The sequence below is a fragment of the Alosa alosa genome, chromosome 7 (assembly GCF_017589495.1).
Source record: "Alosa alosa isolate M-15738 ecotype Scorff River chromosome 7, AALO_Geno_1.1, whole genome shotgun sequence".
In the NCBI taxonomy this organism is placed as follows: domain Eukaryota; kingdom Metazoa; phylum Chordata; class Actinopteri; order Clupeiformes; family Clupeidae; genus Alosa; species Alosa alosa.
In genome coordinates, this window is record NC_063195.1 from 16,777,141 (window position 1) to 16,800,649 (window position 23,509).

General features: G+C 43.1%; 1 protein-coding gene across 1 annotated transcript in view; it reads right to left on the reverse strand.

Annotated features, from left to right (window-relative positions):
- Positions 1 to 213: 213 nt before the first annotated feature.
- The window catches only part of LOC125298651 (microfibril-associated glycoprotein 4-like), a 33,259-nt gene continuing 9,963 nt past the window's right edge, over positions 214 to 23,509 (reverse strand). The window contains exons 4-6 of the mRNA XM_048249491.1: positions 22,730 to 22,826; positions 2,982 to 3,149; positions 214 to 1,221 (exon numbers count right to left, since the gene is read on the reverse strand). Coding sequence (XP_048105448.1) covers positions 971 to 1,221; positions 2,982 to 3,149; positions 22,730 to 22,826 — 516 coding nt within the window. The 3' untranslated portion in view covers positions 214 to 970. The remainder of the gene's footprint in view (positions 1,222 to 2,981; positions 3,150 to 22,729; positions 22,827 to 23,509) is intronic.

Here is a 23,509-nt window from a genome sequence, read left to right on the forward strand (position 1 = left end):
TAACACACCACACCCATAATACCCATCATAGGCCCGACAGTTCAGCAGGACTACAGCATGCATAAGGAATGAGTGACTACAGTGAAGGGAACAGCTAAATTTCCACTGAGTAAAAATGGCATGCTAATGGCTCATCGATTTAGTAACACAATAACATCAAGTTCTAACAAGGTTTTGTCAGAAGATTACAAAATCAATCGCAAGATAACAATATATGCTTCAAATGTTTATTAAGAGTTAACACCTAGGCAATTGCATGACCACACCCATTACAGTTATTAAGGTATTTTTGTACACAGATCACCATATTTATACCACGCTGAAAAAAGAATGTCCAGTTTCCTATAGATGAATTGAGTCCCACACTCAGCTTGTCTTCTTGGGGATTTTCATTTATTTCAGTCTAGGATCAGGCTTAAAGGAGCTATGTGTTAGGGTACGATCAGCCAGGAGGGATGCACTTTGGCGCTTGTAAAAAGTGAGGTGCACTCTGTTTTCATAAAAATGTGAATGACGTTGGCCGCTTTTCCACTTTGAGTTGAAACTCAGACCGCCTTTGTAAAAACACGAGGCAGGAGCAGGCGCACAAAACGTGAGGCGCATTGCTCACTGCCAAAAGAAAACAATAGAAAAAAGACGGCACTCAGTGCATCGTCCTGTCTGCTCGCCACCTTATTCTGTAGGATTTCAGTTGTCTTTAACACAGGTAAATGCCATTCTTCCGTTGACTTGCATTGCATTCAGTACAGCGGCACATGTACTGTGGTACAACGTGATATTATAAGAAAATCAGTTCAAAGGTAGCTAGATTAACAATTGTTAATTGTGGGTAATGGACCAGAATCCCACTTCACGCTTTATCAAAACCTCCAAAAAGATATCAGAAAGAGAGAGAGAGAGAGAGAGATGGAATAATCCACACACTCAAGTATCACATCACTTCTAAACAAAGAGGCTCTTACACGGATTTCTAAGCCACATGCCTAATCTTCATAGCGATGAATTTCAGTGAATAATGGTACCCTTTAAAGGCGTGCCAATTCACAGAAATAGCGTAATGATCTGTAGGGCCCCACAAGTAAGCACCATTGGGATTGGAAACATGGCAAGTATCATACCAGTACCCTCCAAGATATTCGCTAGCACAGTTATTCTCATAATTGTCTTGGTCCATGTCAAATGTACTAAATTTCTTCCCATTGTGGAGAGTCAAAGAGTCTCCTGTAAAATGAAATTAGCTATGTTATCTATGCGTACAAAACAAAACAAGAGAACATTGTAACATATTCATTTTACATCAATATATAACACTTGTAGACTGGAATGCCTACTTATATCAAATATTGTAGTCGGAAGAATGTGTATGTGAATCCCTGATCAATTTGATTGATTAGGCTGAACCAATGATTTCAAAGTTAATGCAAAGTCTACACCCCTCACCATGCTAGCATTGGAAACGTACCCCAATCGTGAGTCCCCATTCACTTTTGCATTAAGTGAATTAGTCTGGTTCTAAAGCAACACCAAAGAACTTTTCCTCTGTCACACGCACCATTTGTTTATCCAGCACCGCCTTTGCAAATAACAATGTCCACAGACAAGGTAGAACATGTTGCATGATTTTATGAAAGTATGATGTACTGCGACATCAGATGCAAGTCAAATTTTAGTTTCTTATGCAGTGGTCCCCAAACTTTTTCAGCCGAGGGCCAGCCGGCTCTAAGAGAGGGCCAGAGACTCAGAGTATATCAGTAACCATAAATAGCTTAGTGCTGTGAACAACAGCAGTCTACCTTAGTTGAATATTCCATTACATTTAAACTAGACTATTGCAATTTAATACCATTGTTAGCTGTGTTTATATTTCCATCATGCCATATCAGTGTAAAATGTAGCTCAAATGAAATAATACTAATAAAAAGACTTTAGCATTCCCAAAAGTATTAACAGGGAGTCCCAAAAGTATATTTTGAACTAAAAGTTCTCAAACTATGAGAGTTTTATGAAGTGGTGGCAGAAACATCTGAAATGACCACCATTCTAACTTTCACTCACCTGATGAGAACTTTGTGAACTCTGTGAACATTTAAACGAGTGAATAAAAAATATAAATAATTATACCAGAAAGTTCCAGAAATAAGACTTGAATAGAAGTTAGTTAGTTATTAACAATTAATTGATAAACTTTTAGAATACTTTGAGCACTGATGCAGTCAGCATAGGCTTTTTACATTGTTTGCAGGTAGACCTAGCCTGGCTAGCGCCACCACTTCTCAATGAGACGTGGTCTGGGAACCAAACGTTCATTTTCTCGTATTTGAAAAAAATGCCCAGATCCGTTTATTGGGTGCCACGGATGTCTATCAAATGCGTCTGTGCATAGCTCATCATCGTCTTGCTCATCATCTCAGGCGAAAATTTGCTCCATGGTCTCCAGGCTGCCTTAGCAGCGTGAATCAAATCGCGCGCAAGGCAGCATGGGAACACCCAGGTTAAGGTAGACCTACATTTCATTCTGTTTTCAATGGCAAATGTGAAACAGCGCCACAACAACCACCAGTGGACAAAAAGAGTATTACATGTGTACTGTTAAGACTTAATGAATGGGGGAAATTACGGAGGTTATAGTTTGACGATGTCGTACTCCCGTGCGGGCCGGATGCTATATACCACGGACATGTTTTGGAGGGCCACCCAAAATGAGGTGGCGAGCCGTATCCGGCCCGCGGCCCGTAGTTTGGGGACCACTGTTCTTATGTCTCATTCCATCGAGCTACAGACCCGCTACCCGATCCGGCAAACTTACATAGTACGGTTATAGTCGATAGAGGGCTGCGAAGCAAATGCAGAAAGTGCCGTTCACCCTGTTATGAGTTGATGAACCACTGAAACGATTTTGGAAACATTATTTTAAGGTACAAAAAACTCTTTGGTATTGCTTTAACCAGGATAATATTTAAGGTCTCATTTCCCAAACTCACCAGCGCCTCCATTGGTGAAGCCACTCACAGTCAGCTTGTATCCCTCTTCCTCTGATGCGACAGAGAAGGAGGAGTACCTGGCAAAAACCCTGTTGCCCTCAAAGTCTTCCATGTCCACTCTCAGCTCGTGTGTCTTATTTCTGGTGAGTTGGTGAAGTGACTGTAATCCTGCAAGAAAAAAAAATGTAACACTTTACTTGACAGTATCGAGATAAGAGTGACATGACACTGTCATGAACACATGACACTGTCATGACACAAACCCTAATCCTAACCTTTAACCATAACCCTGACTCACTGAAGCACACAGACAGCTCAACAACACCCAGTTTTATACACCCATAGCACAGTCCACCCAACCCGCAGCACAGTCTGAAATCCGCCGGTTAGTCACCTCACTTTATCAACAACACTTCATTAACCATAAACAAAGTATATTTTTACAAGGACCGACCACCCCGACCACGACAATTTTATCTCCTCCCCAAAATTCACAAACCCCCACACACTTGGACAGTTCCCTCTCAGGTTCCTCCTGGTCGTCCCATTGTGTCAGATTGCAACAGCACCACATACAACATTTCCATCTATATTGACTCCTATCTTAACCCCCTTTCCAACAGACACCCTTCCTACCTCAAGGATACATACCACTTCCTCACTAGGCTTCGACCCATGGCAGTCCCACACCACACTCACCTCTTCACTTTAGACGTAGATAGCCTTTACACCAATATCAACACCCCCGCCGGATTACAAGCAGTTCAAAACACTTTCCAAAAATACCCAGACCCTCACAGACCGGACACCATCCTCCTGCAACTTTTAGAAATCTGTCTCACTCATAATGATTTTAACTTTGACAAGAAACTTTACCTACAAGTACACGGGACTGCCATGGGTCAACGCTTTGCACCTTCCTACGCCAACATCTACATGAGTGAGTGGGGCAGCAGGCCCTAGCCAAGTGCCCCTTCAACCCACTTTTTTACTTTTCGGTATCTGGATGACATCATTGGAGCTTGGCCACACCCCCTACAGGATTTCAACACTTTTTTAGACACCTTAAACTCACATCACCCATCCATCTCACTTAAGGCCACTATTGACCCTCACCAAATTAATTTTCTAGACACCACCATCTTTTTCACCCCTATTTCACCTACACATAAAACTTTTAGCTCCAAAGTTTATTTTAAACACGGACACTCACTCACTTTTGCACAAGCACAGCAATCACCCAAAACACACATTTAGATCCATAGTTAAATCACAAATAATCCGCTTTCATCGCATCTGCTCCTTTCCCACAGACCTTCACTGTGCCATACAACAACTCTTTCAAGCCCTCCGTAAGAGGCACTATTCTAAACGTTTCCTCCGCCACATTAAGCACTTGACTTTGGCCGGCCTTGCTCCCACTCACTCATACACCCCAAACACTTGCCCATCACCCACTCCCACACCAGACCTTCCTCTTAACCCCAACCCGGACCCCAACCCAGACCCAGATCCTAATCCTAACCCTTTTCCTAACCTTAACCCTGACTCTAACCCCTACCCCTTTCCTAACCTTCACCCCAACCCTTTTCCTAACCTTAACCCCAACCCTTTTCCTAACCTTAACCCCAACCCCAACCCTTTGCCTAACCCTAACCCCAACCCTTTTCCTAACCCTAACCCTCTTCCTAACCCCAACCCTGACCCACCCCATCTCCTGCCCCTTATTGGCACCTACTCACACGGCATACAACACCATCACCACACACTGAAACAACACTATACTGATTTCCAAACAACACACCCCACCTTCCAACACCACACACTCATCTCCGCATATAGACGCAATAAAAATCTCAAAGACCTCCTCATACGCACCACCTTCACCCGTCACTTACAACCACCACCCCCTAAAGAAAACTTACACTTCACCCCTCACCTATTCATCACCAATATTCATAGTCACTGTTCTGCACCCACCAATCCACTAAACTTAGACACTCCCAATTTAGTATATGTTATCACCTGCACTCACTGTCACATGTTGTACATCGGGGAAACTGGACATACACTTCGCATACGCCTCAAACAACATCTGCACAACATACATAAAAATACACTCAACACTTATCTCGTCACACATTTCCAGACGCACAACATCACACATTTGAGGGTCTGTGGCCTTGAAGGGAACCCAGGCTGGACAATTTTACAGAGGAAAAGAGCAGAGAGATTGTGGATTTTAAAACTTCAAACACTACACCCACAAGGTCTTAATGAAAAATTGAATTAAAGTTTTAAACCACTCTGTGTCTTTTTTACAAGCTCCTCTCTCTTTTTTTATTTTTTTTTTATTTTATTTCCTTTTAACTTTTATTTTATTCTGTTTTATTTATTTTATTTGACTTTTAGATGGGATTAGTGGGGCGGGACAACTGGCCAGTGCATAATGGTCCAAACAACCACTCACCAAAGCAAATTTTAATTCTAATTTTCTAACCCTTACCCTTCTCTATATTCTAATCCTAACCCTAACTCCCCCCTCCCCCTAAACAGGACTTGGGAGTTACCAGAAATCCAATACCATTACCTACCCCCATCTATCCCACCACCTTCCACGTTTATTGACCTACATAAACTGACCTTCACTATCCACACACCTGACCTCACTGATGCACTCTCTGACACTGAAGATCAACGACACCCATCCACCACTACTGATACCCCCAAGAACACACAATACCACACCACATATCACCCCACTGACCCTACACCCACTGATACCCCTCCTATGGCAAGCCGATTGAGCATTTATTCTGATATCTTGATATCAGGCATAATTGTCATGTACATGTAAGCCATTTTTGTCAACTAGTTAACTAGTGAGCCATGTTTCTGTGAACTAGTTAACTAGTGAGGGCCAAAATATGCACACTAGTTAACTAGTGGGAGCCAAAAGGCTCACTAGTTAACTAGTGAACACATTTTAGCTTCACTAGTTAACTAGTGAGAGCCAGAAATGTCTACTAGTTAACTAGTAAAGGCCAAAATGCATACCAGTCAGCTAGTTGAAGGCTTTTGGGTCTCACTAGTTAACTAGTGAAAGCCAAAAATGTGCAGGCCAAATTACATAGAAGTTAACAAGTGGGAATTTGACATTCAGTAGTCAGCTAGTAAACATTTTTGTACTAGTTGACTAGTAAAATATAGAAGTCTTTAAACTAGTTAACTAGTGCACATTTCAGTGTCCACTAGTTAACTAGTGACCATGCTGAGCATTACTAATTAACTAGTAAGATATGAAACATATGAACTAGTTAACTAGAGAGAATTTGGGCCTTACTAGTTAACTAGTGAGCATTTTGGCTGTCACTAGTTAACTAGTTCACACAGAAATGGCTCACTAGTTAACTAGTGGACAGAAATGGCTTGCATGTACATGACAATTATGCCTGATATCAAGATATCTGAATAAATGCTTAATCGGCTTGCCATACCCTCCAAGTGACATTTCCTTAGTCCCTTCACTCAACACAACTACATCTGCCCCTCCAGGAGCACACATCCTACACAGGGCAACTCTCTTAACACTACCCTACTGGATCCCCCCCACCTTATCTCCTACCCTTACACCACCCCATAGAAGACCGACCATAAGGGTGGAAGCTCAGTTCATCCACACCCTCAACAGTCAGCCTTCCACCACCCAACACCTAAACAAGGTCACTACGAACACTACCCAGGCTACCCACCTGACTTACATTTTCCCACTTGAGATAACACCATCTCTCTCCCCCCCCAGGTCCCATCCAGGTGGGAGGGACAGACCCAGGACAGTCCAAACCGTCGAGGGTGATGATGAGCAAAGGAAACCAAAGAGCTAACCAGCTTAAAACTCCTACTATGAGCCCTCCACCTTTACCTCTGCGGGGAGAGAACTGTCCGGGGTCTCCACTCCCTCCCACTCACCCCTACACAAACCTTCACCCACAACACATCCTACACAGCCCCTGTCCTCTTCTCCAGACTCCTCTCTCCCCCTTTATTTTCCCACATACCACAAATGGTTTAATAATAGACTCCAGGAGTGGCACATTAGACCCACTAAACCCATACTTTTCATAGACTCCAATCTGGCCTGTATCCCCCCTCATCCATACCCCAACATACAAATAGACAGTTATCCAGGTGCCACAGTCAATCACATGACTTGATTATTAGAAAAAACCTCCCCAAAGGAAGCCGTTGAGCTGTTGGTCCTGTCGGTGGGCACACAACACAATGCCAAGGCCACCACCAATAAACAGTTACATAGAATGTCTAAATTGGCTACTAAGATCTTTCCAAATGCTACCATCTATGTTCCCCTTCTCAATTTCTCCACTTCTCTCCACCCACACTATAAACACAACCTCACGGAGATCAATCACTACATTGCCACTCACCTCCCCCACCTCCAACCACTCCCCGCAGACCAATTTACCACTATTCATGACAACATTCACTGGCCCCCAGAAATTTGTAAACGAATCCTGCACTCTTGGTGTTTGCAGCTAAATTTAAGCCTCCCTAGACCCTAAACCAGGATACACTCTCACACACTTCCAATCTCACTGACTCACTACATACAGGCTCCCTTATCCTTAACCTTTCTAAATCCCTTATTCTCACCCCTGCACAATGCTCGCTTTTAGAAAAAGGTCTTTCCTTCATCCCAACACCAGCCAGGACCAGGAGGGACTCCGGGGGGACGTCCACAGCTATCACAGGCGACTCAAACTACAGGATCATTTTAAGGACAACCCCCATCATGACCCCGTCCCCTTCACTCTCCCCTCCACCTGGAAACCAGCCGGTTCTCAGGTGGATGGAAGACTACAGACCGTCATTAACCAAAACCTCCATTCCCTCTCCACCTATCTTTGTCGCCCTTTTGACTCTAGCCACATTTCTTTAGAAGAAAAAAGAGCAATAACCCAACTTAGCAATAATCCCAATATCATTATTAAACCAGCGGATAAAGGCTCAAAAATGGTCCTTTTAGATCAGAGGTCGTCAAATGGACCGCGGTCCGAGTCCGGACCCTGACGTGATCCTATCCGGACCCGGACCATAAAAATTTAGATTTTCACGGGAGATTTCAAAGCTGCGCTAAATGTTTCGTAGGTTAGGATAACAGCTTTATAGCTTTACAGATTTACAGCTTCAGGAACCATCATCTCGCTTGCTGCTATTCAGCCAGTGAAATCTGTGCATTCTGATAAAGTCGAGTCAGTGAGTAGGCCTAAAGTTTCTATGGTTAAGAGACTCACTGATAGCCTGACAGGGAAAACGAGCGAGGAGAGGAGACAAAACGAGAGACAATCGGATGGATATGTAAGTTAGCAGTAAGTTATTTTCAAATCATGGATTGCTCAAAGAGGAGAAAGCTAGACAGTGAGAACAGAGCTTTATATAAGGGGTCAATACCACGCAAAACTGTCACGTCCATAACGTCAACTAAATACCATAGCATTGTGTTGACATTATGGGTGTGACAGTTTTGCACGGAATTGCACTGGACCGACTCTTATACATATTCTGAGACAGGCGATTTTTAAAAGTGCCAATTTGAAGCACCTAGCGCCAATTTGAAGCTAGGCCTACCCATTCAACAGTGAACTGAGACCACAGAATATTTACGATTTAATTTAGAGGGCAATATGATTGATCCACCACAATCTTAACAGTTAACACGTCCATTCACTGCCCAACAACGTGATGTTCCTTAAAGGTTTCCAGGATTTTGGGTCAACATTAAAAATTAAAAAAATATAATTAAACTTGCTGATTGATGGGTTCAAGGAACCAGCTGTGGAATATCCATCCTTGTCTCAGCTCAAATCTTATTTTAAGTTCACGTTAAGATCTTAAAAATAGCCAAGGCTACTCCGTTTCTCTCCCCAATTACTCTATCTTGCCTTATTTCTCCTCATTTCGAATGCTACTTATTTTAATTTCACATTAAACATTAGGCCTAGGCCTACAACTAGGCTCCATCTATCCATCATCTATCCATCCAAATATATATACTGTATATATCTAGCCTATACACGCATGTTAAACATTATGATGCTCCGGACCTTTGCTTGAGGACATTTTCTGTAACTGGACCTCGCTGAAGTTTAGTTGAATATCCCTGTTTTAGATACTCGACAATACCTCCTGGAAGCCAACAGCACAGGAAAAGGTTCGCAATCTGGTTCTATCACTAAATACAAATCATTTCATATCCAAAAAACAATTTGATTTTCTGATTGGACCAGACCAGCCTAGACCCCGTGCCTTCTATCTCCTCCCCAAGATCCACAAGCCACCTGGGACCTGGATAGTTCCCTTCAGAGTCCCTCCTGGTAGACCAATAGTCTCTGATTGCAGCTCCACAACCTATAACATCTCCTATTTCATAGATCACTTCCTTAACCCCCTCTCCACTAAACACCCTAGCTACATTCAGGACACTTACCATTTCATACTTAAGATCCGGCCCATGGCAGTTCCCAACCATACTTACCTCTTCACCATTGATGTAGAAAGCCTCTATACAAACATTGATACCATCACAGGCATCCAAGCAGTACGCAACAAATTCAACCAATTTTCAGATTCCACATGCCCTTACAGCATCTTGCTTCAACTCCTGGAAATTGGCTTAACACATAATGATTTTGAATTTGATGACCGACTGTTTTTACAAATCCATGGAACTGCCATGGGCCAGAGATTCGCCCCCGCCTATGCCAACATCTTCATGAGCGACTGGGAGCAAGAGGCACTAGCCAAATGCCCCTTGAGGCCACTATTTTTCTATCGCTTCCTGGACGATATTATCGGCGCCTGGACTCATACACTCGACCAAGTTACTGATTTTCTGAACATTCTTAATTCGCACCACACAACAATTATAAGTATAAGTATAAATACTTTTTTGATCCCGTGAGGGAAATTTGGTCTCTGCATTTATCCCAATCCGTGAATTACACTGCACACAGTGAGGTGAAGCACACACTAATCCCAGCGCAGTGAGGTAGTGAGCTGCCTGCAACAACAGCGGCGCTCGGGGAACAGTGAGGGGGTGATACTAATACACTCCTACACAAAACCAGCTACCACCCCAAACATACATTCTGAGATATAATTAAATCACAAATTATTTAATTCAGAAAGTCTGAGGTATAATTAAATCACAAATTATTCGAACAGAGAGTCAAAAGTCATCTGATACCACGGAGGAATATGATGCCGACCAGCTGAACCAACTGTTGAGGGCTTTTTATCCATCTGTGCGGAACAGTGCTGGCAATGGTTATTCTGTTGCGAGCTACTCCGTAGTGGAATAAATCGCTTTTATGCTTAGTCCGAAAGGTATGGTTTGACGTCCAGTTGCACCTTGCACGAAGAGGCAGGGAGGGTAACCGGGATCTGACCAGGGATTTGTTTACCATCAAACGGGACGAAAATGGCAAAGAGTATATCACTCTATCGTTTAATGCCGAAAAAATCACAAAGACCCAAGGGACGCTATGCAACATAACTATCGCGGGTGCATTTTTTCTGAACCGGGAAACCCAAATTGCCCTGTGGCAACTTTTAAGAAATATCTTTCACATTGCCCACCTGATGCAAAGAGGTTCTACCTCCATCCTCTAAGGCAAGAACAATCTGTCCTCGACCAGCAGAAGATCTGGTATTCCAGGGAACCCATGGGGAACAATCCACTTGGATGCATGATGGCCAACATCAGCCAAGCAGCTGCATTGTCCAGACGGTACACAAATCACAGTCTGAGAAGTACTGCCGTGCAGCTGTTTTCAACAGCGGGGATGCCCGCAAGGGAAATAATGACGGTCACCGGGCACAGATGCGAGACCAGTCTGAAAAGCTACTGGGCTCCGACAACCTCTGACAGGGGGAAATGGAGCCAGATCCTTTCAGGTGAGTTGCTACCACAATAGCTGCTACAAGTTGGCCATCATATTTTTTCCAATGTCGACACTGCAGTCAACGTTGCTCAGCCAAATGCCTTCCTGTTACGTCCTGTTATCACGGAGTTACAGATGATAAATGATTTTTTAATGGTCACAAGTTTACTTCATTAGCAGTTTAAGTCAAACCTTTAAATGAAAAACACTCTTTAATAATCAAAAAAATAAACCGCTAATCAAGTAAACTTGTGACCATCAAAAATCGTTTATCGCCTGTAACTCCGTGATAACAGGACGTAACAGGAAGGCATTTGTCTGAGCAACGGAGGTTAATATGCTCTATATTTTGTCCAAATGATGTCTGTCTATCATCGTTGCACTCGGAGAAAACTTCTACGGCTGCAAACGGGATTCACTCGCAGTTAACCAAATATTTCTTTATTAGGGCAGGGCAGGCATATTTCTGGCTATTAAATTATTTCTAAACCAGTCTGCTAAAGTCTGTAGTGAAGTCTGTGTAGGGTTTTCCAGGCTCCATTTCTTTTTACGAGACACCCTGCTCACTTGAGCCATCTACCGGTTGTTTGGGTTGTTGCAGCGTCACACTGGGAAAATACAAATTAAAGTCGCGTGATACCGCGTGATCCCACGCGCGGACCGCGAGTGAAGCTGGCCAAGTCGAAGCACTGCCCACTGTAGCCTTTTTAGGGCTGTGTAAAGTTGACCAAATTACTGTAATATAGGCTGTTAGGCGTGAATAAAGTAGGCTACTTTGTTGCTACAACCCTTCCGACATTAATGGGGACGATGTTGACATTTTCCCGTATTTTGGGTGAGAAACCCGGGGCATCTCCCTTATTTTCAATGTTCAATGTTGACAGCTATGGAACGAAAGAGAACGTAATATGGCGTCAGAAATCACATTCCCTCTAGAACAGTGGACCTCAAACTTTTTCTTCCGAGGGCCAGCTCACTATGCCTGGCTCTAAGAGAGGGCCAGAGACTCTGAGTATATCAGTAACCATAAATAGTTTAGCGCTGTGAACAAAGGCAGTCTACCTTAGTTGAATATTCCATTACATTTAATCTATAGGCTATTGCAATTTAATACCATTGTTATCTGTGTTTATATTGCCATCATGCCATATCAGTGTAAAATGTAGCTCAAACGAAATAATAATAATAGCACTCAAAACTATAAGCAGGGAGTCCCAAAAGTATATTTGGAACTCTGAACTTTGCATAGGCTACACAGCTGAAGTTGTGAACAAGCAATATCCTACAAATAATTTAAAGTTCTCAAACTATGAGTTTTATGAAGTGGTGGCAGAAACATCTGAAATGACCACCATTCTAACTTTCACTCACCTGATTAACTTTATGAACTCTGTATGCACATTTCCAGTTCCAGAAAGTTCCAGAATTATGATTTTAATAGAAGTTAGTTAGTTATAAACAATTAATTGATACATTTTTAGAATACTTTGAGCACTGATGCAGTCAGCAGAGGCCTCTTACATTGTTTGCAGGTAGGCCTACTATACATTTCATTCCGTTTTTCGATGGCAAAGCGAAACAGCACCAAAACAACCACCAGTGGACAAAAAGAGTATTACATGTGTACTGTTAAGACCCGCCATAGAGAATGAATGGGGGAAATTACGGAGGTTATAGTTTGACGATGTCGTACTCCCGTGCGGGCCGGATCCTATATACCACGGACATGTTTTGGGGGGCCACCTAAAATGAGGTGGCGGGCCGTATCCGGCCCGCGGGCCGTAGTTTGGGGACCACTGCTCTAGAATCTTTGCTAGTGCCTATCCCTCTGTCTCCATTGAGTCTCTACGAAAGCCGCAGCGCGAGGCCTTTATCTTGCTACTCTGCAAGAAAGAAGGAAATGAGGGGTAAACGTGGTGTGCAGAGAGGGGTGCCCGAAGTGTGAAGACTGAGACTGAGAGCTACATGGAAAAATATGCACCTAGGCCACTTTGAAATGTTGCTGTTTTCATGATTACAAAATTTGGGTGACCCCCCCTCCTACACTAAAAAAAGTTGGGTGACCCTCCCCTCAACAAAGAATAAAATGACCCTCCCCTATTTTCCTCCGGTGGTCCATTCCATAAATACCAAACGGTCCCCTATCTAAAATAACACATACTTGAAGTACCATTCATGATATGTTCAAATATTGAAGTCGTAGTTTACATAATACGATGTCTTTGTCATGGGGAAGTGTTTTTCCCCATGCATTTATTCTAGGCTACTGTCAGTGACTGCCGCAAGAGAAGCGGGTTCTGTGTTGCGTTCATTTCAGTGACTGACACGAGAGAAGAGGGGTCTGTGTTGTGTTGCATTGCGTTAATTTATTTTCATTGGGCATGCCCTGCCGTGCCATCCACAGCTCTTCAGTTCCGACAAAGCCGAAATTACTCCTTTTAAAACAATGAGTGCAGGCCGCGCGTTTGTATGGTTATATTGCTTGACGGGGGAGATCCCAAGCAGCTTTCAGCCATACTGTAAGGCTACTTTGAGAACATTTCCTAATTCACCCGACACTAATATTCAAAATGTTGAAAACTATTTCGGCATAGCCTATTAACTGACCACCCGATTCACGTTGACTGGGGGGCAGGGGGGGGGGGTCATCAGACATTTGTGCCCAGTTAATCCGGCCCTGCCCCCAACAAATCACACCTTCCCACCAGCTGTGACAGCTTAAAAGAAGTCGAGAGGACTCCTAACTCACAGACCTATTCACAAACCGGTTTTTGTGACTTTTCGCCATGTTTTGAAATCCTATGCGGCTACAGGAGCTTCCAATCGTGAGGAAGCAATTTTGCATTGTAGGCATAACTAACATGCAATAACGCCACCAACAACAACCAAAACTAGGCTACTCATTGTCAACATGTAAATTAAATGTAACATAATTGTGAATCAAATTAAAATGTTCTCTTTTGCAAACGTAGACATAGGCATAGTAACAGATTAATTTAATAATGTTACAAAGATACTACATCAATCTGTATGTTTCATTAGGCTACTAGGCTATTTGTTTGGCCTTACTCTTGATTCATTTAGACGTAATAGAGGTGTTTGGAATCATTCCTGCGTTACAATTATCAGCCAATCACGTGGTCACTTCAGTCAAGCTTGTGCATGAGTAATAACATCATCCATAGCAACGAAGACTCACTCACTCTTAGTCAAAGATTCTAGAGCGCTCTGCTCCAGAATTTTTGCTCTTAGTTTAGGAGTTGTCATTTTTTCTTACTAAGAGTAGGTCTGAAAGGCTTTGTGAATAACTTAAGAGAAACTCCTAGCTAAAATATTTGGGAACACTTTACTTGATGATTCATAGCAGATGATTCATAGCAGATTCATAAACTGCACATAAAGCATTCATGACTATTTCATGAGACATCACTCAACATTCATACCAAACCTTTTATGAATGTGGAAGACAGAACAATGACAACTTGTCAAAATAAAAGTCCAACAATCGTAAAAAGCAGCATTGCCGTTTTTCTCTCCAGCCTTTGTAAATATTTCATGAATATCTTATTAAGTCTACATCGAATGTCACTTTACTATACAAGTTGTGAAGTATTCATAATCACTGAATTTAACACTGGGAAGTAAACTAGCCTACATTCAGCTGACCCATATTTGTGTAACCTGGAACGGTTGGACATTCCCAGTAGCAAAAGATGAGAAATCATCTGCTAAGGTATCATAAAACAAATACATTTTTATGAAACAAAAATGATTTCCTTGACCATGTTCTGTCTTTTTGGCACTGTAGTAGCCCATTGACTCAGATGTGACGTGATCAGGTAAGAGGTTTGGAACAAAAACGGCAATGCTGCTTTGCAATAGTTGGACTTTTATTTTGACACATTTTTGTCGTTCTGTCTTCCACATTCATGAAAGGTTTGGTATGAATGTTGAGTCATGTCTCATGAAACAGTCATGAATGCTTTATGGGCAGTTTATGACAGCTGCTATGAATGTGTTATGAACTCACCCGTCAAGTAAAGTGTTACCAAATATTGTATTGCTATTTAGGAGTAGCCTACTCCTAGTGGTAAGATAAAAGGCTTTGTGAATATGGCCCCTGGTGTCTAACCCATGCATAGCCCATTTACACAAAATAATGGTTGAATATTACTGATGATCATTGTTATTTAAGAACATGCAGTGCGTGTAGGGCACCAAAAACATCTTGCTCGTAAAAAATCATCATACCGCACATTGTGGCGGGTCTGTTATTTAACCTAGGCTACTTACTGTAGGCTGCGCAAACCACATTTTTTATTTTGCCTCTGGTGTGGTACCATCCAGCTTCAAAATGGCAGCAGTCATCCCCACTCTCAAAAAGCCAGGCTCAGACCCTGACGACCCTAACAACTATCGTCCGATCTCCAACCTCCCCTTCATCAGCAAAATCCTGGAAAGAGCAGTGGCTGCCCAGCTTCAACATCACATGTCCCACCATGAGCTCTATGAACCTCTCCAATCTGGCCATCCAACCATAGCACTGAGACCACCCTCATAAAAATCACCAATGACCTCCTGCTTGCTGCCGACAATGGCCTCATCACCATCCTCATCCTCCTTGACCTTTCTGCAGCTTTTGATACAGTTTCCCACACCATCCTCCTCCGTCGCCTCTCTGAGCTCATCGGCCTCAGTGGCACAGTACTGTCCTGGTTCCGGTCCTACCTTACAGACCAGAAACAGTTCATCACCTTTAATGGCTCCAACTCTGATCCAGCACTCGTCAGCCATGGCGTGCCCCAGGGCTCTGTGCTTGGTCCTCTGCTGTTCACCATCTACATGTTACCCCTGGGTCACATTATCCGTAAACATGGACTCAACTTCCACTGCTATGCCGATGACACTCAGCTTTATATCAGTACAAATCCCTCCTCCCATCTCCCACCCATACAACTTGTCAACTGTCTGCAGGAACTCAAATCATGGATGACCACAAACCCTCTCAAACTCAACAGTAATAAGACAGAGCTCATGGTGGTGGCCCCTGCACCACTGCTCAGGAAAATTGGAGACCTGGCCCTGGTTGTGGATGGCTGCTCCATTTCCCCATCTACTGAGGTGCGCAACCTGGGTGTTATTCTGGACTCCACTCTCTCCTTCCGGTCTCACATCAACAATGTCACCAAGTCTGCCTTCTACCACCTCAGAAGCATCTCACGACTCCGGCCTTCACTCACACCTTCAGTAACTGAGACACTCATCCACGCCTTCATCACCTCCCGTTTGGACAACTGCAATGGTGTCCTGTCTGGACTGCCCACCAGATAGATTACATTAGTCCAACAGTACAAGAGTAAGGTCTAGAGACCAGCATAAATAATATAGACAAATAGTAGAGAAAAGTATAATGTAGACAAGGTAGAATAAAAAACTATTTCAGTGCAAGAACAGGTTGAGGTAATAGGGTTATAGCCATTCATTCATTCAGTATTGTATCAGAAGCCTGACCGCAGCCACTGATCATGTGTGCTAATATAGCATGAAAAAACAGTGTATCAGTGAAACAGTAGTGAAAACATTAGGCTGTGTACATTAGTAAAACAGTAGTGGGCAGTCAGTACTCAAAAAACATGGACATGGAGAGGGTGGAGAGGCAGACAGACTAAGCAGAGAAGTCTATCTCTCCTCTTCCCTTTAGTGGGGCATTGAACAGTTCAATGGCCCTAGGAACAAATTACTTCCTCAGCCTTTCAGTTGTGCATGGCAGTGAGTGAAGTCTCCAGCTGATCAAGCTCTTTTGGTTTTTGAAAGTGCTGAAGAGCGGATGACATTCATTGTCCAAGATGTTGATCAGTTTGTTTAGGGTCCTTTTGTCAGATATTGAAGTGATGCACTCCAGTTCAGCTCCCACTACAGAGCCAGACTTCCTTACCAGCCTGTCAAGGCCCTTAGCAGACTCCAGTATGTCCAGAACTCAGCTTCCAGGGTTTTAACCCACACAAAGCCCTGGCAGCATATCACTCCCATTCTCCAACAGCTCCACTGGTTGCCAGTCAAGTCACGCATCGCCTACAAGATCCTCCTGCTCACCTACAAATCTCTCCATGGACTCTCACCACAATACCTCACAGATCGCTCCCTGTGGTCCAATGACAAGGACCTGCTGGCCACCCCCCGCAACAGGTTGCGGACTTTTTGGGGGCAGGGCTTTCTCTGCCAACGCTCCCACACTCTGGAACAGTCTACCACTCCATGTCCGCTCTGCCCAGTCCCTGCCCATGTTCAAAAAGCACCTCAAAACATTTCTTTTCACCAAGTCCTTTGACCCCTAACCCCCATTGTTAAGCGACCTTGGGTACCATGAAAGGCGCTATATAAGTCCAAGTTATTATTATTATTATTATTATTATTATTATTTTGGGCTTTATTATTTTTTGCGTTCAGTGTGGGGTATAAACAAGCTGAGAATTTAGCGGTGTCACGTCTGCCTGTCACAGACGTGGGGAGCTCTTTGAAGCTTCTTATGGAATATTTTTTTTTTTCACTTTTATAAAGGCTTTGTTTGAATGCTGTTGGAACAAATAGTTGTTGATTATAAAGGCCACTTTCTGTTGCAATATTCTGTGTGTTCTGGACTGCAGGTAACTTGTTAAGCCAGTGGTTCTCAAACTTTTTCTTTCATTCCTCACTTTGATCAAGGGGGCATTGACTGATGATAGTGGAGATAACGTGTTATCCCGAGGCCTTTGCAAGTCAGCATCTCCGACGGTAGTCTACCCTATTAAAAATATAAGTTTTCGATGTCCCAAACGGAGAGCCATACGTTATTGTTTTTAACGATCTCTTTGCTACTCACCAAAATGTAGGCATGGGAACATGATTAAGTATCCAACTGTCGTGTGTTAAATTATTGTGATTACGAGCCAGTGGTTTTCAAACATTATGCGTGACTCGGACATCTAACAAAATGCAACAGGCTTATATCGTCCTCGCATTCGCAAAATGAGGACATAGGCTACAGACTGCTCAGATAACAGGTGTAGCTACCTCCAGTTTTGCACGGTTTTAGTCAAGTTATAGGTCATAAGCCTCTATTGTGTAGCCTGTTAAAAACGTCGCTAGATAGTATTAAATCGCCAACAACATTGTTTTCTGCAGTAAGCCTACCCAAGGCTACAGATTAATTCTGAACAGTTATTTCTCTACTGGCTCATTATCACACAAGACACTGTTTTGATTTGCGTAGTTGCGTTACCCCCAACACTGACAAAAAAACGTAGATGTACAGTGGCAGCGCGACGCATAGTGGCTGAAAGTGGTACTAAAGTTTCACGCAGCTTCACGCCTCGTGATGCGCGACTGAAGTGGCCATTTGAAAGCAACGCCCACTGTACTTATCCTGGCCTTAGTCTTATTCCCCATCCTCAGCCCTTAGTCCCTTGAATTTAATTTCTTTTTATTCTTACATTTTTACATTAGCCCCAGCGCCTACCCTTAGCCTAACCCCAACCCCAGCCCCTTAACCTAACCCAAACCCCAACTATAGCCCCCCACCTAACCCCAGCCCCACAGTCTAACCCCAGCTCCATCCCCTTAGCGTAACCCCAACCCCATAGCATAACCCCAGCCCCAGTGCATAATCCCAGCCCCTTAACCAAACCCCAGCCCTATCCCCTTAGCCCAACCCTAGCCCCAGCCCCTTAGGCTAGCCCCAGCCCCAGCCTCTAAGTCTTACCCCAGCCCCTAAGGCTAACCCCAGCCCCTTAGCCTAACCCCTGCTCCCTAGCATAAACTCAGCCCCCTATCCCAACCCCTTAACCTAAACCTAACCCAGCCCCTTAAACCCTAGCCCCTTAGCCTTAGCTCAGCCCTCTAAAGCTCAGCCCCCTAACCTCTGATCCCCAACTCAGCACCCTTAGCCTCAACCTTTCTTAACCCCTGAGCCTAAGCCTAGCCCCAACCCCTAGTTCCCCAGCCCCCTAACTTAAGTCCAACCCTCACCTAATCCTGACCCCAACCCAAGTTCCTACCCCCACCTGGCTTTTTAGCCTCACTTCCAGTTCCCTAGCCCTTAGTTTCTTTTAATTTTATTTTCTATTATGATTATTTTATTACACAAATATTTATTATGTATAATTTTGATTTTAGACAGTTACCTCACTTTCCCCATCCCTAATTGGTGTGGTCAGATCCAATTGGCCAGTTTACCCAGTCACCCACTCCACAAAACTCATGTTCCCCTAATCTAACCTTAACCCTAACCCTAACTTTTTATGACAAAAACTGAATGTCACTTAATATTCATGTCATTGTTTTTATATTATTTATTGGACATTATTGTTTTATTATTGCCTTTCCCCTCATTTTCATTGCTTATTTGTATTAGGCTATTGATTGAATTGATATTATTGTTTATTATAACTATTCTCCTTATTATATTTGACCAACATTCTAATCTGTTCCCTGTTCAATTTTAAATATTATTATGTTGCTTTGTATTTATGTGTCGCTTTGGACAAAGGCGTCTGCTAAATCCATAATCATAACCATAATAACAGAATAACAGACTTGTTTACAACATGTTCATGACAGTGTCATGTCAATCTTATGTCGATACTGTCAAGTAAAGTGTAACCAAAAAAAATATTGATAAAGTAAACTCGGTCAATTGACATCCCAAGGGGTGTAATATAGTAACTGATTTGGCCATTTTCACTTCCAAAACTCCCATAATCTGAAAACTGGCATGGAAAAGTGCTGCCATTTTTTTCCACGGTTTGTTATACAAGGATACAAGGATACAAGGAAGTTTATTGTCACATGCATATAGTTACTGGAAGTAAGAAATGCAGTGAAATTATGTCTGGTGTCAGCCTATTTTTTATTGACTGTCTATGCACAATTTCAACCAAATTTTGCTGCTCTTATTTTTTCATTATTATATGTGCCCTCTTATTTACTTATTTACTTACTTTTTTGTTTACTTGAATGTTATGTTTGTCTGTGGACCTAAATTGGCAAAATATGTCTTGTCTTCACCGTGGGATAGTGAAGAAACGTAATTTCGATCTCTTTGTATGTCTGGAACATGTGAAGAAATTGACAATAAAGCTGACTTTGACTTTGACTTTGACTATTTGTGCAAAGTGGGCTAACCCAACAAGGGGCTAACCCAACTGCCAGGGGTCTTGGTGTGGGGGGATGACAGGGGAGATGGGATAGTGTGCTGTGTATGTGGGGAGAGGGCAGTGTGCAATATGTGTGTTGGAGAAGCTTCCTCATGAGACAATGTGCTGTGTATGGGGGGACAGTGTGCTGTAAGTATGTTGGGGATGTGTGTTGAGAAGCTTCCTGATGAAATAATGTGCTGTGTATGTAGGGGAGGGGGGGCAGTGTACTGCAAGTATGGTGAAGGGACTTACTATTGCAAGCAGAGTACTGTATGTATGATGTATGTGAGTGATTAAGATGTGTGTGTGGGCGGGAGGGGAGTGTAGCAGTGACTGTGTGTGTAGTGTGTGTGTGGGTAGGTGGGGGCAGTGTGCTGTAAGTATGTAGAGGATGTGTGTTGAAGAAGATCCTGAAGACAATGTGCTGTGTATGTAGGGAGGGGGGGGGGGGTCAGTGTGCAGCAAGTAGAGGAGGCTTACTGTAGCAAACAGTGTGCTGTATGTATGTGAGGTGATGACAGTGATGATGTAAGTGTGTGTGTTTTTTGTGTGTGTGTGTTGGGGATGGGGGTGGGGGGGCAGAAAGGCTAGGCAATCAAGGACATGGGTAGATGGAGGAGAAATCAAAAATAATAAATACAAAGTTCTATGGAGATGTGCAAAAGTTGAAGTCAGATATGTGTGTGTGCGTGTGTGTGTGTGTATGTGTGTGTTTTGACGTGTGATGAAAAATAAATAAAAGGTCTGTAGCATAGGGTGAGGGATGTAAAAGTGCTAAAAGTCTTGTAGGTGTGTGTGTATGGGGGGGTCATGAGTGCTGAGGAGTGAATGAGTACAAAGTCAGTATAGTGTGAGTTCAGAGTTGGGAAATGTTTGAGAGTGCTGAGGAGTGAATGTGTGCAAAGTCAGTATAGTGTGAGTTCAGAGTTCGGATGGCCTGGGGATGAAAACTTCTCCTGAGTCTCTCAGTTCTGGCTTTGTGACTACATAGGCGTCTTCTTGATTTCAGCGGTAGGGATAATCCATTGTTAGGATGAGAAGAGTCCTTCAGAATCTTTTGGGCTCTTAGGAGTACTCTTCTGGAATAGATATCTTGTAGAGCAGGGAGTTGAGTTCTTATAGTAACGTTCAGCTGAGCCACTACTCTCTGCAGAGTACTACAATCTCTAACTGTGGAGTTCCCATACCAGGTGATGATGCTACCAGTTAGAACACTCTCAACCGCTGAAGTGTAGAAGGCCTTCATGATGGATGTAGAAACTTTGAATTTCCTTAGCTGACGAAGTAAGTAGAGTCGTTGTCTGGACTTCTTCAGAACATATTGAGTGTTAACAGTCCATGTTAGGTCTTCAGTAATGTGGACACCAAGGTATTTAAAACTTGTGACTATCTCTACAGGTTGCCCACTGATCATTAGTGGGGTGTAACTGTAGTTCTGCTGCTGCCTTCTGTAATCCACTACCATTCCTTTCCTTCAGTGTCAAGCTGTTAGATTGACACCACTGTGCCACCTCATCAACCTGATCCAAGTAGAGCTGTTCATTGTTGTTACTAATCAGGCCCAAGATCACTGTGTCAATCTGCAAATATGTTATGGGAGTCACTCTGTTTTCTCTGCTGCTCTGGCTACATTTTGCCTTGGAATGGTCTGCACTCCCTAAGCCTTTTAGTTATAAAACGTCTAAATGTCATGTCAGCGACACATGGAAAATGTGCTAGCTTACGTGTTCTTTTTTCCCTCAGTCCTATCCGTAGACAGTAAAAGAAATGGACACAGCAACCCCATATGACTTAAATAGAGATGTGAAGAAAAGTGAAGCCAATTTGAACCTGTTTCCTGTAATTAGGTGTGATCGGCAAAGGTAAAAAAAGCAGGAAAATATACGTAGTGCACACGGAGTGACCATACCATCTATAGGAATTGCGTGGGTCTCATTTTCAGGTCTGAAAATCCGTATTAATCCAGAAGAATCACACCCCTGGGTTGAAGAGGTCTCTGCGCATCCTCAGGCCCAAGGAGTGACAAACATGTGACGTTAAATAGGCCTAAACTAAATATCTTACCCATGCGTGGACTTTCCTTTGAGACTGCCTTCGAGTTGTTTATCCAGATAATGTGGTTACTACTCTCCTGTGCGGCGCATGCTTATAGAATCATTTTAGCATTCTTTTCGGAAAAAAGTTTATTACAGTGTTTATTAAAGTCAGCTCTGAGGTTATGACGCCAGTTGAATTACGCTGCAGATGTAACATTATTTGCTAAAATGACAGAGGTCAATGGAATGCTAACTCCAAGTGGTCAATATCTGGGGGGCCATAGCGGGTACACTTTCTGAACGTTCGCTTTCCTCCGTGGTCATATCGCTGTTGCAAGCAGTGATATGCATAATAAAAGAAAGTGATAAATAAACTCTGCCCTCAGAAACAACTGTTAGGTAGCTCCTACAAAATAGCCCAATGAGAGGCCAATCACTATGCATTGCCTGACATTCTCTCTTGTCACTTTCTTTCTCTCTCTGGGAAATTGAGCCAAGGTATTTCCTTGATGCAGTCATACATGATCACTGCATGAAACACTGCAGACATGAGCTACACTTAGGCTTTAAGATCTTACCCAGCCAGTACTCGCCCGAGGTATTCCCAAACCCTTCCTTATACTGGTTCCATGGCCTGTAGAAGTTCACTGAACTATCCATTCTTCTCTGAAACACCTGCAAACAGATGACATCTCAGGCAAGAGACAAGAATTGAAAGCTAACAACCTAGCAACCTAACATTTTAACCTCTGCCAGGTGTTCTCACCTGTCTGTTACGGTTGGCATTGGCGGAGCGAGGGGGTGGCTTCGGGGGCTCAAGCCCCGAATCTTTTTTCAAAAGCCCCGAATCTTTTTTTTTGTATGTGTTTTCAATTTCCAACGATTCTAATTTCTAATTTAACTTCCCCTCGGTTTCTCTATAAATGTTACAAAATGTAATCTACTATTACTGAGCAAATATCCCTTATTTTCAAAGCCCAATACTGACAGATAAGCCAATCTGATTTCCCACACGATCAGTTTAGGCAATGCCAGAGCCGAGATGTATCGGTTTACGTCATAAACCTGGCAGGAAAGTTCAGAGCGGCGCAGTCAGTTTTCAGCAAGCCGGTAAGAAGAACTATTGTCAAGACATTAGGCAATTAGGCTTCTGTACCCCGGGATACAAAAATAAACTTCAGAAAGACAGACAGCTTGTTGTACTGTATTCATAGAGTCTCAATGACCGAATCAGTAGATTTACCTGTTGTCAGTTGAGTTCGTTCAATTCATTTATTGTAGGCTAGTAGCCTAGGCAAATATGAAACGGAGATGTAATGTGGCTACCCACAAGATTTTGAACTTGCAAGTTTCATGCA